The 13,990-nt window shown below is 37.3% G+C and overlaps 1 protein-coding gene across 2 annotated transcripts in view; it reads left to right on the top strand.

Moving 5' to 3' along the window:
* The window catches only part of hecw2b (HECT, C2 and WW domain containing E3 ubiquitin protein ligase 2b), a 35,196-nt gene extending 33,086 nt beyond the window's left edge, over window positions 1-2,110 (top strand). For both annotated transcript variants that reach the window (XM_079420641.1, XM_079420640.1), the window contains exon 29: window positions 463-2,110. In XM_079420641.1, the coding sequence (XP_079276767.1) occupies window positions 463-574 (112 nt within the window). In that variant the 3' untranslated portion in view covers window positions 575-2,110. The remainder of the gene's footprint in view (window positions 1-462) is intronic.
* The last annotated feature ends 11,880 nt before the right edge of the window (window positions 2,111-13,990 follow it).

Raw genomic sequence — 13,990 nt, 5'->3', positions numbered from 1 at the left:
GAGTTTATGTCTATTATATATTTATAGTGTGCATTTATAACTTGGTTTTATATTTTGTTGGCACTGAATTTAGGGGGACAAAACTGATGGATCACAAAAATTCTGAAAAATCACTTAAAATCATTGTGTTAAAAAACATGATCAATAAATAAAAATCTGATGTGTCCAGCGTTATGTAATAAACTTACCACAAATTTATATTAAGCCTCAGTGAATAATTCAGTGTGAAATCTGTTAGAATTTTACAAATAATCTACACCCTAAAAAAAAAACAAAAAAAACAAATCACAGTTCATGTTCAATAATGGCACTTTAGTCCCAAATAATCGCAGATATCATTGCTTATGTGATCCACAAGATGGCGCAATCCGGCAGTTCATAATACAGTCACTTAAAAAATAGTTTGTTTGGAAATGTATATGATCAGAAAATGAAGTTTCCTGTCTTTGTTTATCCTTATAGAGCTCACACATGTTTCAATCGTCTGGACCTCCCCCCGTACCCCTCGTTCTCCATGCTGTACGAGAAGATGTTGACGGCAGTGGAGGAGACCAGCACTTTCGGTTTGGAGTGAATGTTGATTTTTGCACTTTGAGCTGATCAAATATGCTTCATTTCCACGACCCGTCAGGAAGCGCAAAGGAAGCAACCATCTAAAACAGACACCAGAAGCACTTAGACGGATATTTTGTACACCGTATCACTCATAAATACTTCCTCGGAAAGAAACACACAGACAACGATCAGTGAGCTGGACTGGACTGATAGAAGTGCAGATATTGTCTGAATGTTTCTCAGACGCAAGCATTGATCGGCTCTGGATGAATCGAGGAGGACGTGACCAGCCAAATGCAAAGCTGAGTTACTAACTGATTAAAATGAGGAACAAAACCCAAAGGACTTTGATACTCTCTCTCTTTTTATCTGTAAAAAAAGACTTTTCTACGGAGCATCAAAATGCAGCGTGAATGAACAAATACTGTGCTGTGAAAGCTTTTTCAGATCGCCTCAAACACTATCACACGTGACAGCGCTGCCCTCTATATTGAATTGAAATGTAAATGTTCTCTCTTCTTTTTATCATATTTATACATTAGTCTTTCTCGTATGTTTTGACACCGTATGCTGTCCAAGTAGCCGTCATGTCAGATTTGTGACACGTTTGAATGAATTTGGTTGTTTATATACTCTCACACGTGATGTTTTCAAAGGGCATGTTACACTGAAGTGCACTCGCAGACGCACTACAACATCATGAATGTGGCCACTATGTGCAAATGATTAAAAAAATCAACAATAGAAGATGATTTTTTGACTTTATAGTCCAACCTTGGCCTTTCTGTTGTCCTCGGATAACACGATTTTATTTCTGATGATATTTGAAGAGAGTGGTCACATACCCACTGAGTGAAGCTACAGAAACACTCAAAGTCAGCATGAAATTAAAACATGGGCGCACTATTTGTGTTACTAATACGCTTCATTGTGGTATAATAACGTTTTATGATTTAAATGGAGTAAATTAGCTTGCATTGCCATTTCATGTTGGCTTTATTATTATTTCCATATCCTTATATAGCTTTAGTGTGACATTAATGTTGCTTTTTTGAATCTCCTTTTCATTTTTCAGTGTTTTCTTGTATGATTTGAAACTGAAATATCAAGCCTGCAAAACCATATCAATACATTCCAGACTTTTCCATTTGCGTTAACTCAACCCAGCCTTTTTACGAAACACTGCCGTGGCTGCGGGACGCTGGATTGTACTCTAGTTCTGAATGTTTTGTAAACTGAATTTTGTGTAAGGAGTTAATATCGCTTCCGGTGAAAACTAGTTGAAACTGCCATGGGGCTTTATGAGGTCCATCGAATTTTGGAATAGCGATGAAGACAAACACGAGCATATCATCTTTGTCAGTTCGATTATGGCCGGCTAGATCATTAATACAAACCAGATAGATCTTTGTTTTTTTGTATTAAGGCTTTTGCAGTGGCGTGCTAATATTTGTGCTGAATGTACCAAAGGTTTAGGGCTGCCGTAGACTGTCCCATCCCTCTTTTGTCCACGATTTGTTTGATTAAAAAAAACGAATAAAAGCCTTGTTTTGGATGTCCCAATCTTTCCCCTTAATTTGACTTTTTAGAGTAGCTTTTTCACGATGATGTTTTACACAAGACCTATACAATTACGCTTTCTGTTGTTGTTTGAAGGTGAAAATGTACTTAATATGTATGTATGGAGATTTAAAGGAATAGTTCAGCTAAAAATGAAATTTCTGTTATTTATTCACCCTCATGCCTTTCTAGATGCATTTGTTTTCTCTTTTGTGGAATAGAAACGTTATTTCACAGATTGTCCAGACTGCTATTTTCCATACTGTGAAAGTGAATAGAGACTGGGAGTGTATAAAAGCAGCATAAAAGTCCAGTGTTTCTTGGAAGAAAGAAAATCTTGTGGATGAGGGTGAGTAAATGATGTCAGTATTTCCATTTTTGGGAACTGTTCCTTTAAATGTTCCCTGCCTTTCAAAAGACCAGAAGCTTCAGACTGAGATCACACAGAAGTTCTGGCTTTCTGCTTATGTTCATTTCTAGAAACTTCTGCTTTTGACTTTCTGTACTACTTTAGTTTTGCACCGTTCACGTGCTCTGAAAACATGTGACTGTTGATTGGATAACAGCTTTCAGAGCTCCACATTTGGGGTTTTCTCATTTTTGTTTCAGCACAGATGATTGTATAAAGCTGTTTATCTCACAGAAAAATGCCTCAGAGTCTTGATTCCATATTTAGATGGGTTATTACTGTTTTGATGAAATGATTGCTTATTCAGATGAGTCAAATTCTAGTTGAACCAAGATCAAAATTCCATGTCTTTTATTTTTATTGCAATGTAGTTTATTTATGTTTATTTGATAGATTTTTAAATTGTTGTTGACAATTGCAAAGTAAGCAAATGCAACAGTAAATGCAAAAGTTTGCCACATATTTTATAATCTAAACAGTCTGAGCAATTCTGACCAGTTAACCCACACGTATGCTTTCCAAAACACCCAATAAAATGCTATAATAATAATAATAATTTTCAAACTAACAGACAGTTGTGGGGGAAAAAGAAAATTTTACAGTGATTTACTGTAGCTCAATTAATGATTCAAAACGAGGCTCTTTTTTGTGTCACAATCAATGACATATTAATGTTTTCTGTAAACATGAGCCTAAACAGCCTTGTTATTAATAAATCAACAATAGACATTTCAATATTAAATGCACAAAATATGGTACCTGCATCTGCATTATGATTAAAGATAAATTATTGTAACTTGTTTCCTTTTTATAGAGCTTTTGACATCATCCTGAACAAGCTACTGGAATTCTACACCGTTTACTGTAACCATGCTGAAATATTCATATGAAATCAAAGCAATGCATCGTGAATCATATTATATTTTAAAGAAATTAAATTCATAATAGGTCTCTTGACACATTGCATGCATGTCTATTTGTGAACAGCAGATGGCAGACCACCCATACGGTTTCCTTTGAGAGGGTCTCCAGCCAAAACAGCACCAGAGACTTTCAAATGTCCATCTAATCTGAAATGTTTATTAACCTCTGAATCTTGCTGAGAGAGAGCTCAAAGCCGCTTTATTATATACTGCACAATAATGTCAGATTTCAGTCAGTCTGACAATATGGCAGTCAGCAAGATGAATGAAAATAGATGCTAATTAGCACCTTCCGCTGTAAAGCGCACACATCCAGCACTGGGATGTGAGAAGTGAGTCTTTGCCGCATGAAAGAGCGTGCTGATGCAGGTGCTAGAAGTGCTCTCGCCGCACAATCACACGGGCCTTGATTGGTGGTTGTGTGAACGCCGGGCCCACCGCCTCTGTCCAATGAAGCAGTATTTTCAGGGTCCCTTAGAAACCTATTTCAGCTGTTTTATCTGTTCAGTAGTGCTTTGCTGACACTACCCATAAACCCTTGTGCTTTTAGTGTGACATGGACCATGCTCTATTTGTGTGTGTGTGTGTGTGTGTGTAAAGTGAGTGGGGGTGACCCTGAGCTGTAACAGCTGGTGTGTAGGATCCCATGGGACGTTATCAGGAAGGTTACTCTTTTTTTTTTTTTTGCACAAAATACTATGGTAAATGCACTCGATGGTATTGATGTATCAGATGTGTGTGCACAGATTCACAATCACTGACAATTTTGACTTGTCATTCCGTGCACTCCAATATCTCACAAATGTGCACGTACAGATGCACACACATAGACATATTGAGTTATTGACCTTGAGGGAGTAAAATATGTCATAGTGTCTCTAAAACTGGGGTCACCAAACTTGATCCTGGAGGGCTGGTGTCCTGCAGAGTTTTGCTCCAGCTTGCCTCAACACACCTCCCTGGAAGTTTCCAGTATACCTAGTAAGACACTGATTAGCTGCTTCAGGTGTGTTTGATTAGGGTTGGAGCTAAACGCTGCAGGACACCGGCCCTCCAGGACCGTGTCTGGTGAACCCTCCTCTAAAAGATTCCCTGCGAATCATTTCGCTCAACAGAATGATGCATCTTCCCCTTGGTGGAGGAAATGACAAGCCTAAATAATCAACAAAATCATATTATTCAATATTTAGGGTTAGGGTTAGGGTTAGGGTTTAGATAAAAAAAAAAAAAAAAAAGGTTATTAAAAAAAGTCAAATTGTTCAACTACAGATCAAAATGTCTGGGATGTGTTTTTTGTAAATGTTTATGTTGGTTAAAGTCCAACTAGATCTTGTCATACAATGAATTAACAACAAAAGAGCAGAAGTTATCATGTTATTACCATGTTTTTTGCCAGTCTGATATACCACGGTATATGATAACATTAATTTATTAATAATTTGTATTGAAATAATATTAATAAAGTAATATAGTATTAATATGATATATATTAATAACATGATAGTATCAAAGTATTGCTGTTTTGTTTTTTGATGTCTTACAAAGCGGTACTGCAGCAATATCAATACTGTAATAGTAATAGAATCATGTAATATTACGGTACTGGAACTTATTCAACTATTAGTATATACTCTACACTGTAAAAAAAAAAAAGGAAGTTGAACCAACTTAAAATTTTAAGGCAACCAGCTTCAGCAGATTTTTGAGTTTTCTCAACTTATTTTTGTAGGAGATTCTCAACTTTTTGTTGTATAAACTTAAAACAACAAGTTGAGAAAACTAAAAAATCTGCTGAAGCTCTTGAACTGCGTATTACACATTACCATTGTTTCACTGTTACTTGCTTAAATGGCGGATTTGTGTCTACCTCTGAGTGCAGGTGAGGACACGTTCGAGCTGCATTCGGTGGCAAACAGATCCGTGATCTGGTGGAGAAGCAGGCCCAGCTGAGAGAGCAGAGAGCTGAAAACATCCCGGGCTGACGCTCACAAGTCTGGGGTAAGTATACAGCACGCTGCTAACACTCCCACCACCTCTACTCCGTGTGTTTCTCTGCACAGACCCTGTGCACCCAGGACACGATCTTCCCAGATGTCCTTCACTCCGGCACCGGGACGTCACGGACCCTGGGTGCACCAGCAGCGGAAGACGCGAGATCGGCCCCAGGCGACGACCTCTCCTCCTCCGGTCTTCAAGATCTCCACCTGGAACCGCTTTGCTCCCCTCCGCGAGACGGAACGCGACGCTGTGATCGTTGGAGATTCCATCGTCCGGCACGTCCGTGCTACGTTAGCTGAAGGTAAAGTGCACTCACTGTTTCCCCGGTGCTCGTGTTCTCGATGTTTCTGCGCAGATACCCACGATCCTGAAGGGCGATGAGAGCATCGGTGCTGTCGTGCTGCACGCGGGGGTTAACGACACCAAGCTGCGGCAGACAGAGACACTGAAGAGGGACTTCAGGAGTCTGATCGAGACGGTACGCAGCACATCGCCCGCGATGACGATCATCGTGTCAGAACCGCTTCCCACGTATCGACGAGGACACGAAAGGTTCAGTAGACTTTTTGCTTTAAACGAATGGTTATTGACATGGTGTAAAGATCAGAAACTGCTGTTTGTTAATAATTGGAATCTTTTCTGGGAGCATCCTAGGCTTTTCCATGCCCCGTCAGACTGGTCGTGGTGGAGGTGTGGCAACAATATATAGTGATATTCTCAATGTTACTCAGAAACAGGATACTGGAGGTTTAACTCATTCGAAATACTTCTGCTTAATGTTACACTGTTAAGCCGGGCTCACACTGTGCGATTTTTAATAATCTTTTGCGATTACTGCTTGTCACACTGTACGAACATGATCCCCATGTCAGACTGTAGGATCTCAGTTGTCTTAATGTCAGACTCTACGACAGTCAAGATGCGACAAAAACGGACGTACTCAAGAAGACTTGTCCGGAGTTTTACGTCATCAATACGTGACCCGCGTTCTCTCGCTATAATGGTAGCTAGCAAACAACAGCAACGTGTAGCGTTAGTTTTATTAATTACATGCCTTGATGTTAAAAAAAAAAACAAAAAAAAAAAAAGACGACGTGTGTGGAGCAAGTCATGGCTGGGCAAAAGAGGACTTTATGAACTTCCAGTTCTACAGAGCGAACTTGAGGTAATTTTGTTATTCGAGTTTAAACATCCTGCCCCTTAATAAATAAACTTTAAGTAAACTTTACGTTGTACATATATTGTTTTTTACAAATAATGAATGGTTTGAAGTTGTCGCGCTAATTGCGTCATCAAGTTCAGTGCTCCTATTGGTTCTTGGTTTGACGGTCGTCATAGGAGATGTCACACTGCAGGAAACTTGAGGAAAGTGTCTGAAATCTTCTGACACTGCCAGAATTTAATCGGAGGAAAAAATTGATCGCAACGGCCATTAATCGGCTGTCGGTGAACATGTCAAACCAGCGATCTAGACAACCGATTTTAGCCTAGGATTATAGGAATCTTTTAGGATGTTAGGATTTTCAAAATTTGTCTCAGACGAACAAATCGTGGCCAAAATCGCACAGTGTGAGCCGGGCTTTAGATATGCAAAAGAAATTTCTCCTATCTCTTGCTCTGGCTACTGTGTATAGACCGCCAGGCCCATATACAGATTTCCTAAAATAATTTGCAGATTTCCTCTCAGATCTGTTGGTTAATGTTGATAAAGTGCTAATTGTCAGAGATTTTAACATTCACGTTGATAATACAAATGATGCGTTAGGACTTGCGTTTACTGACCTAATAAAGTCAAGCAAAACGTCACCGGGCCCACTCATCGTTTTAATCATATGCTAGATTTAATTATATCACATGGAATTGATCTTACCGACATAGATATCCTACCTCAAATTGATGATGTTACTGATCATTTCCTTGTGTCGTGCATGCTGCGTATTACTGATATTAATTATATGGCTCCGCGTTATTGTCCGGGCAGAACTATTGTTCCATCCACCAAAGACAGATTCACAAATAACCTGCCCGATTTATCTCAACTGCTCTGTGTACCCATAAATACACATGAACTAGACTAAATGACTATCAACATGGGCACTATCTTCTCTAATACATTAGAAGCTGTTGCCCCCCTCAAATTGAAAAAGGTTAGAGAAAAATGTACTGCGCCATGGTACAACAGTTATACCCATTCTCTCAAGAAAGAAACTCGTAATCTTGAGCGCAAATGGAGAAAAACTAACTTGGAAGTTTTTAGAATTGCGTGGAAAAACAGTATGTCCAGCTATAGACAGGCTCTAAAAGCTGCCAGGGCAGAGCATATCCGCAAACTCATAGATAATAACCAAAACAATCCAAGGCTCTTATTTAGCACAGTGGCTAGATTAACAAATAAACACACGCCACCCGATCTACATATTCCCTCACAGTTTAATAATAATGACTTTATGAATTTCTTTACTGATAAAATAGATAACATCAGAAATACAATATCAAATGTAGATTCTACTGCGTCTAGTATTTCAGCTTCATTCATCGCACCCAAAGAAAAACTGCAGTGCTTTACAACTATAGGACAGGAAGAGCTAAATAAACTTATCAGTGCATCTAAACCAACAACATGTCTATTAGATCCTGTACCCACTAAACTACTGAAAGAGTTGTTACCTGTAGCACAAGAACCGCTTCTCAATATTATTAACTCATCGTTATCTTCAGGTCATGTCCCAAAACCATTCAAGCTGACGGTTATTAAGCCTCTTATTAAGAAACCACAACTAGATTCCAATGAACTGGCAAATTACAGACCCATTTCAAATCTTCCGTTTATGTCTAAAATTTTTGAAAAAGTTGTGTCTGCTCAATTGTGCTCCTTCTTGCAAAAAATTATCTCTATGAAAAATTTCAGTCAGGTTTCAGGCTTCACCATAGTACAGAAACTGCACTTGTTAAAATTACAAATGACTTGCTTCTTGCTTCAGACCAAGGCTGCATCTCATTGCTAGTATTACTTGATCTTAGTGCTGCGTTCGACACTATAGACCATGACATACTCATAGATCGATTACAAAACTATACTGGTATTCAAGGGCAGGCTTTAAGATGGTTTAGATCCTACCTGATCGCTACCACTTTGTTCATTTAAGTGGGGAGTCATCTCAATTATCACCAGTAAAGTATGGAGTACCACAAGGATCTGTCCTAGGTCCTCTGCTATTTTCAATATACATGTTGCCCCTTGGTAATATTATTAGAAAATACGGGATTAGTTTTCATTGTTATGCTGATGATACTCAACTATATATCTCAACAAGACCAGATGAAACTTCTAAACTATCTAAGCTAATAGATTGTGTAAAAAATGTAAAAGATTGGATGACCAATAATTTCCTCTTATTAAAATCAGATAAGACAGAGATATTACTTATTGGACCAAAAACAGTACACAGAATCTCTTGGATTACAATTTGCAACTAGACGGATGCACTGTTATGTCCTCTAAAGTCAAAAATCTGGGTGTTATATTAGACAGCAACTTTGAAAGTCCTTTGAAAATCATATTTCCCATGTTACAAAAACAGCATTCTTCCATCTTAGAAACATTGCCAAACTTCGAAACATGCTACCTGTTTCTGATGCAGCAAAGCTAGTTCATGCATTCATGACCTCTAGACTGGACTATTGTAATGCACTGCTAGGTGGTTGTCCTGCATCTTCAATAAACAAGCTACAGATAGTCCAAAATGCAGCGGCTAGAGTTCTTACCAGGTCAAGAAAATATGATCATGTTACCCCAATTTTACAGTCTCTGCATTGGCTACCTATTAAGTTCCGCATAATTTACAAAATATTATTACTTGCCTATAAGGCCCTAAATGGTTTAGCTCCTGCGTACCTAACTCGTCTTCTACCACGCTACAATTCAACCCGCTCCCTAAGGTCGTAAAACTCTGGACTTTTGGTAGTACCTAGGATAGCAAAGTCCACTAAAGGAGGTAGAGCTTTTTCACATTTGGCTCCCAAACTCTGGAATAGCCTTCCTGATAACGTTCAGGGTTCAGACACACTCTATCTGTTTAAATCTAGATTAAAGACACATCTCTTTAGCCAAGCATTCACATAATGCATCTTATAATCTTGTACTGCAGTTATATCTGATCAAATGTACATTATTATTATTCTTTAGCTTGGGTTGCACAAATCATTTTTGCTTAGATGGAACAGCAGCTACGCTAATTATGTCGCTATTTGTTTCTCTGATTAACATCCCGTGGTAACTAGGAATTACAGAAGCTTCAGTCTGGATCCAACCCTTAAATGATCTGAGATGACCGAACACCTGAGAAAAGATGATGCCAACCCCTCAGAGGATGCCAACGCTCAGACAACATACAGAATTACCAAATTTTGCCATAACTTAAATATATTAAGGTTCTGCAATATATAAATATATTGTGGAAACTTAATTTCCCATAGAGCTGCTTTGCAACGATTTGTATCGTAAATTTGTTAAAAAAATTTTTACAGTGTAAACTTTTGAGGGAAATTGCATTCATACGTCATTCGCTCGTGCATGTCACATCATAAACGTACACAGAGAAGAAAAAAAATTTAAAATACACACAGAAGTAGCTCCATAATCTTCGCAAGACCCATGCAGTTTTAATTCTTTACCACTAGAGGACGAAAAGTTATACCGTGTTCTTGTTCAAAGTAAATAGGCCTACCATGGTAAAGGCTATATGCTAATGTGATATATAAAGAAGTACCATGCTATTTTGGACATATATCATTGTATAAACATAACTTCAGTACCATAGTATTTGTAAAAGTAAATGTAATTCATTCATTATTCCACCGAACCACCACAGTATGTTTTTGTAAGAGAGTACTGGACGGTTGTGCCAAGTAGAATATGATCTTGCGTCAACGATTTGTTGGTTCAAGAATAACATTTTCATTAACTAGACAGATTTTAGGGTTAAGGTTATAGTTATGGTTTATCTTCACTACTTGCTAATTCCTTTTATTTTCAAGATCCTGCTTGTGGCTGAGTCTACATTTGTCTTTGTAGCTCCAGAACCAAGAAAGATCCTGAAACGTTCTGCTTGCCAAAATCACTTTTCATAATGGTGACAATAAAAGCCTTGTATCTTGAACATTTCTTGTCATTCTTTCCAAATGGATGTTGAATGCTTACGTATCTATTCAATCACGAGATTTATCTTGACACGGATAAACGTTTCTCTGAAAAATATCCACTAAACGTGAACCATGGAAACAGACAGACATCAATTTCTCCGCGTGACAATTTGCAGCCACAGATCACCACACACCTTATCATCACATATTTACAAAACACATCTGTTGTGAAGTTGACGTATAGCTCTGATGCGATCGCTTGCATTGTGGAGGACAGGAGTATGCATGACAAAATAACAAAGCAGGAATGGTATGGACCTCCACGGGTCTATTTTTACAGGCATGGCAGGAGGAAGTGGAATGGAAAGGCTATCTTGCATTATGCATGGCCCAAGAGAAAGAGAGGAGCAGAGGATAGAAAAAAACAGCTCTTCCTCTAGTGGGACAACACAACAGACAAAAGAATATTTTATATTTAGTGTATGCATGTATAAGTGTATGTATGTTTTATGATCTGTGGTATGAGGGAATATATATATATATATATATATATATATATATATTACTAAATTAGTATTAATAATATTTATAGTAGCATTTTATTGAGAATGTGAATGACTTTCCCTATGTAAAATGTGCTGCAATAATCTAGGATGTTCTGTGGCATTTTTATTCTGTTGCTAAAGGGTTGCTAAGGTTGATTTGAGTGATTTTCCATGTGTTGCCATGCGGTCACTAAAGGTTCTGGGTGTTTTTGGTCTGTTGGTATGTTGTTCAAATGGTTTCTGGGTGGTTGCTTGGGTGATCTGAATATGTTTTATTGTGTTGTTATGGGTTCTGGGTAGTTGCTAGGGTGTTGCTATATAGTTGCTAAGGTTTTCTGACTGTTTTTTTTGTTTTTTTTGCATGTTGCTACAGGGCTGCAGTGGGTTCTGAGTGGTTGCCAGGGTATTGCTACAGTATATGGTTGCTATAATGTTATTGCTGTGTGTTCTGGGTGGTTGCTAGGTTTTCCAAGTGGTTTTCCGCATGTTGCTATGGGGGAGCAATGTGTTCTGGGTAGTTGCTAGGGCATTGCTACAGTATACGGTTGCTAAGGTCTTCTCATTATTTTTTTAATGCGTAATGTTGTTGCTGTGTGTTTTGGATGGTTGCTAGGGCATTTCAATATGGTTTCTATGATTCTCTGAGTTCTGGGTGGATTTGGTCTGTTACTATGTTGTAGCTATGGGTTGTGGGTGGTGCTACTATGGCATTACTATATAGTTGCTAGGGTATTTTGAGTAGTTTTTCTAGAGTAGTTGCTTACTAGAGCAATGTGTTCTGGGTGGTTGGATGAGTGTTGCTACAGTATATGGTTGCTAGGGTCTTCTCAGTGGTTTTAGTGTTTCAATGTGGTTCACTGGTCCTGGTGAAAATCCTTATATTAGCCAGTGCTAATCAACCAAAACAAAATTCTGTGCAGGTTCTGAGAAGTTCTGGGAATTTAAAATTGTGACACTATGATAAAAGCCCCGTTGGGTGATAAGTAATGCATATTTGATTTAGTCAAATGAAGGCTGATTTGAATGAAAAGCTGTGTGTGAAGTGTGTCTCTCGTGAGCAGCAACAGCGGGCTTGGATCTCTGGAGACAGGTGTTGACTAATGAGGAGCTTTTTCTGAATCCAGCCATGATGATTAAGTGTTAATTGCAACAGGTCAGCTTGACACATTTCCAATAATTGGAAATATTTTGGGGCTTTTTGATTTGCAGGACAACACAAAAGAATACATTAGTGTGCCTAATGAGATGTCTATTTAGCTCACCACTGACCCTCTTGACTTTCTGGTGTCTCCTTGAAGGACTATTCAGAGTTTGGAGAAAGAGCTTCATCGACCAGCTGAGATACTCAAACACATTGTCAGAATTTTTTTTTTTCCTGTTTTCAATACTCATGCTCAATGCATCAACTTTTGTCAACTAAACTTATATCTCTAAAAGGCTTTCTTATCTGACAGTTATCTGTTTTATGTTTTGCTCAGTGGTGGAAGTCGATGTCCATATATAAATTTGAATTGTGTTGATACGCTTTGCTCCTTTAAGACAGACAATTGTGATGCTTGTACTTTAAAACCAATGACCTCAAACAGGAAGCAGTCAGTGTGAAGATGGAGAACCAAGTGAGTGTGATCGTCAAACTTATAAACAGCTGCAGTCTGTTGTCACTGTGAGGTGAGTAACCAGAGACAGTATCTCTTCAGGAGCCCATTTAATGCTTTTTCATCCTGTTTACTCATGGGACTTTGTGAAAGGTTTATTCCCTTTTGAGATGCAAGTGTGGACTGAATGTTTGGTGATCACACTGTCTTTTGTCCTCCATCTCAGCTCATCTTTATTTCTTTAAAAAAATAAAATAAAATCTAACAAACACACACATGCTTTTTAATATGTGTTTTTAATATTTAAAAACCTGTAATGTTTTATGTGTTTGTTTGTTTGTCGGGTTATTTGAATATTTATTGTGGATTGATTTTATTAGACTTATTTTCTGATATTATAAGCCAAATTATAGACCATTTTTATTTTTTGTATAACTGAGATGCTATTATACTTTATATTTGATATTATTTATTATTTTTTAATGATCATATTCATTTTTTTTAAATATCAACCATTCTAGTGTGACCTTTTTTAATTAATTAATTTAATATTATATATTTTTTAATAAATTAATTTAATATTTTTATTAGGCCTTTTTTTATTTACAAGATTCAAGTTGTACCAACCACTGCTACAAAATATAAAGATGTCCTGTAATAACATATCATTGAAGTAACTATAGATGTTTTGCTTTGCAAATGTTATAATATATAATATTTATGTAAAAAAAGATAAACAAAATAATAATAATAACGTAAACGTAAAATAACGTAAAATAATAACAAAAATGTATCAACATTAACATGTATTTATTTTACTTTTTTGGTATCATTATACAGTTAGATTCTTTTAAAGTAAGGTGTCATGTAAATACCATATGGCACATAAAAATACTAAATATTCATAATACATATCAAAGAAGGTATTTTATCTGATACCTGGTACTTTTTGTATCTTATAGTTTATTTCTAAATGTCAAAGCAGTAATAAACAGTATCGTTTTGTAACAAATACAATAGAAACCATTGTTAAATTTAACTAAGCATGGTAACCTACAGCTTTCCTGTAGCTCAAATAGTAGAGCATGGCGCTAGCAACGCCAAGGTCATGGGTTCGATTCCCAGGGAAAGCAAGAGCTAATAAAATGTAAAAACTGTAACTTGAATGCAATGTAAGTCGCTTTGGATAAAAGCGTCTGCTAAATGCATAAATGTAAATGTAACCTGAAGCCATTTATGGCTTTATATGTGGCTACTGTGGTA

Source organism: Barbus barbus (genome assembly GCF_936440315.1).
Source record: "Barbus barbus genome assembly, chromosome: 7".
Classification (NCBI taxonomy): domain Eukaryota; kingdom Metazoa; phylum Chordata; class Actinopteri; order Cypriniformes; family Cyprinidae; genus Barbus; species Barbus barbus.
The sequence above is the reverse complement of the archived record's forward strand: the minus strand, read 5'-3'. Positions and strand labels throughout refer to the sequence as shown.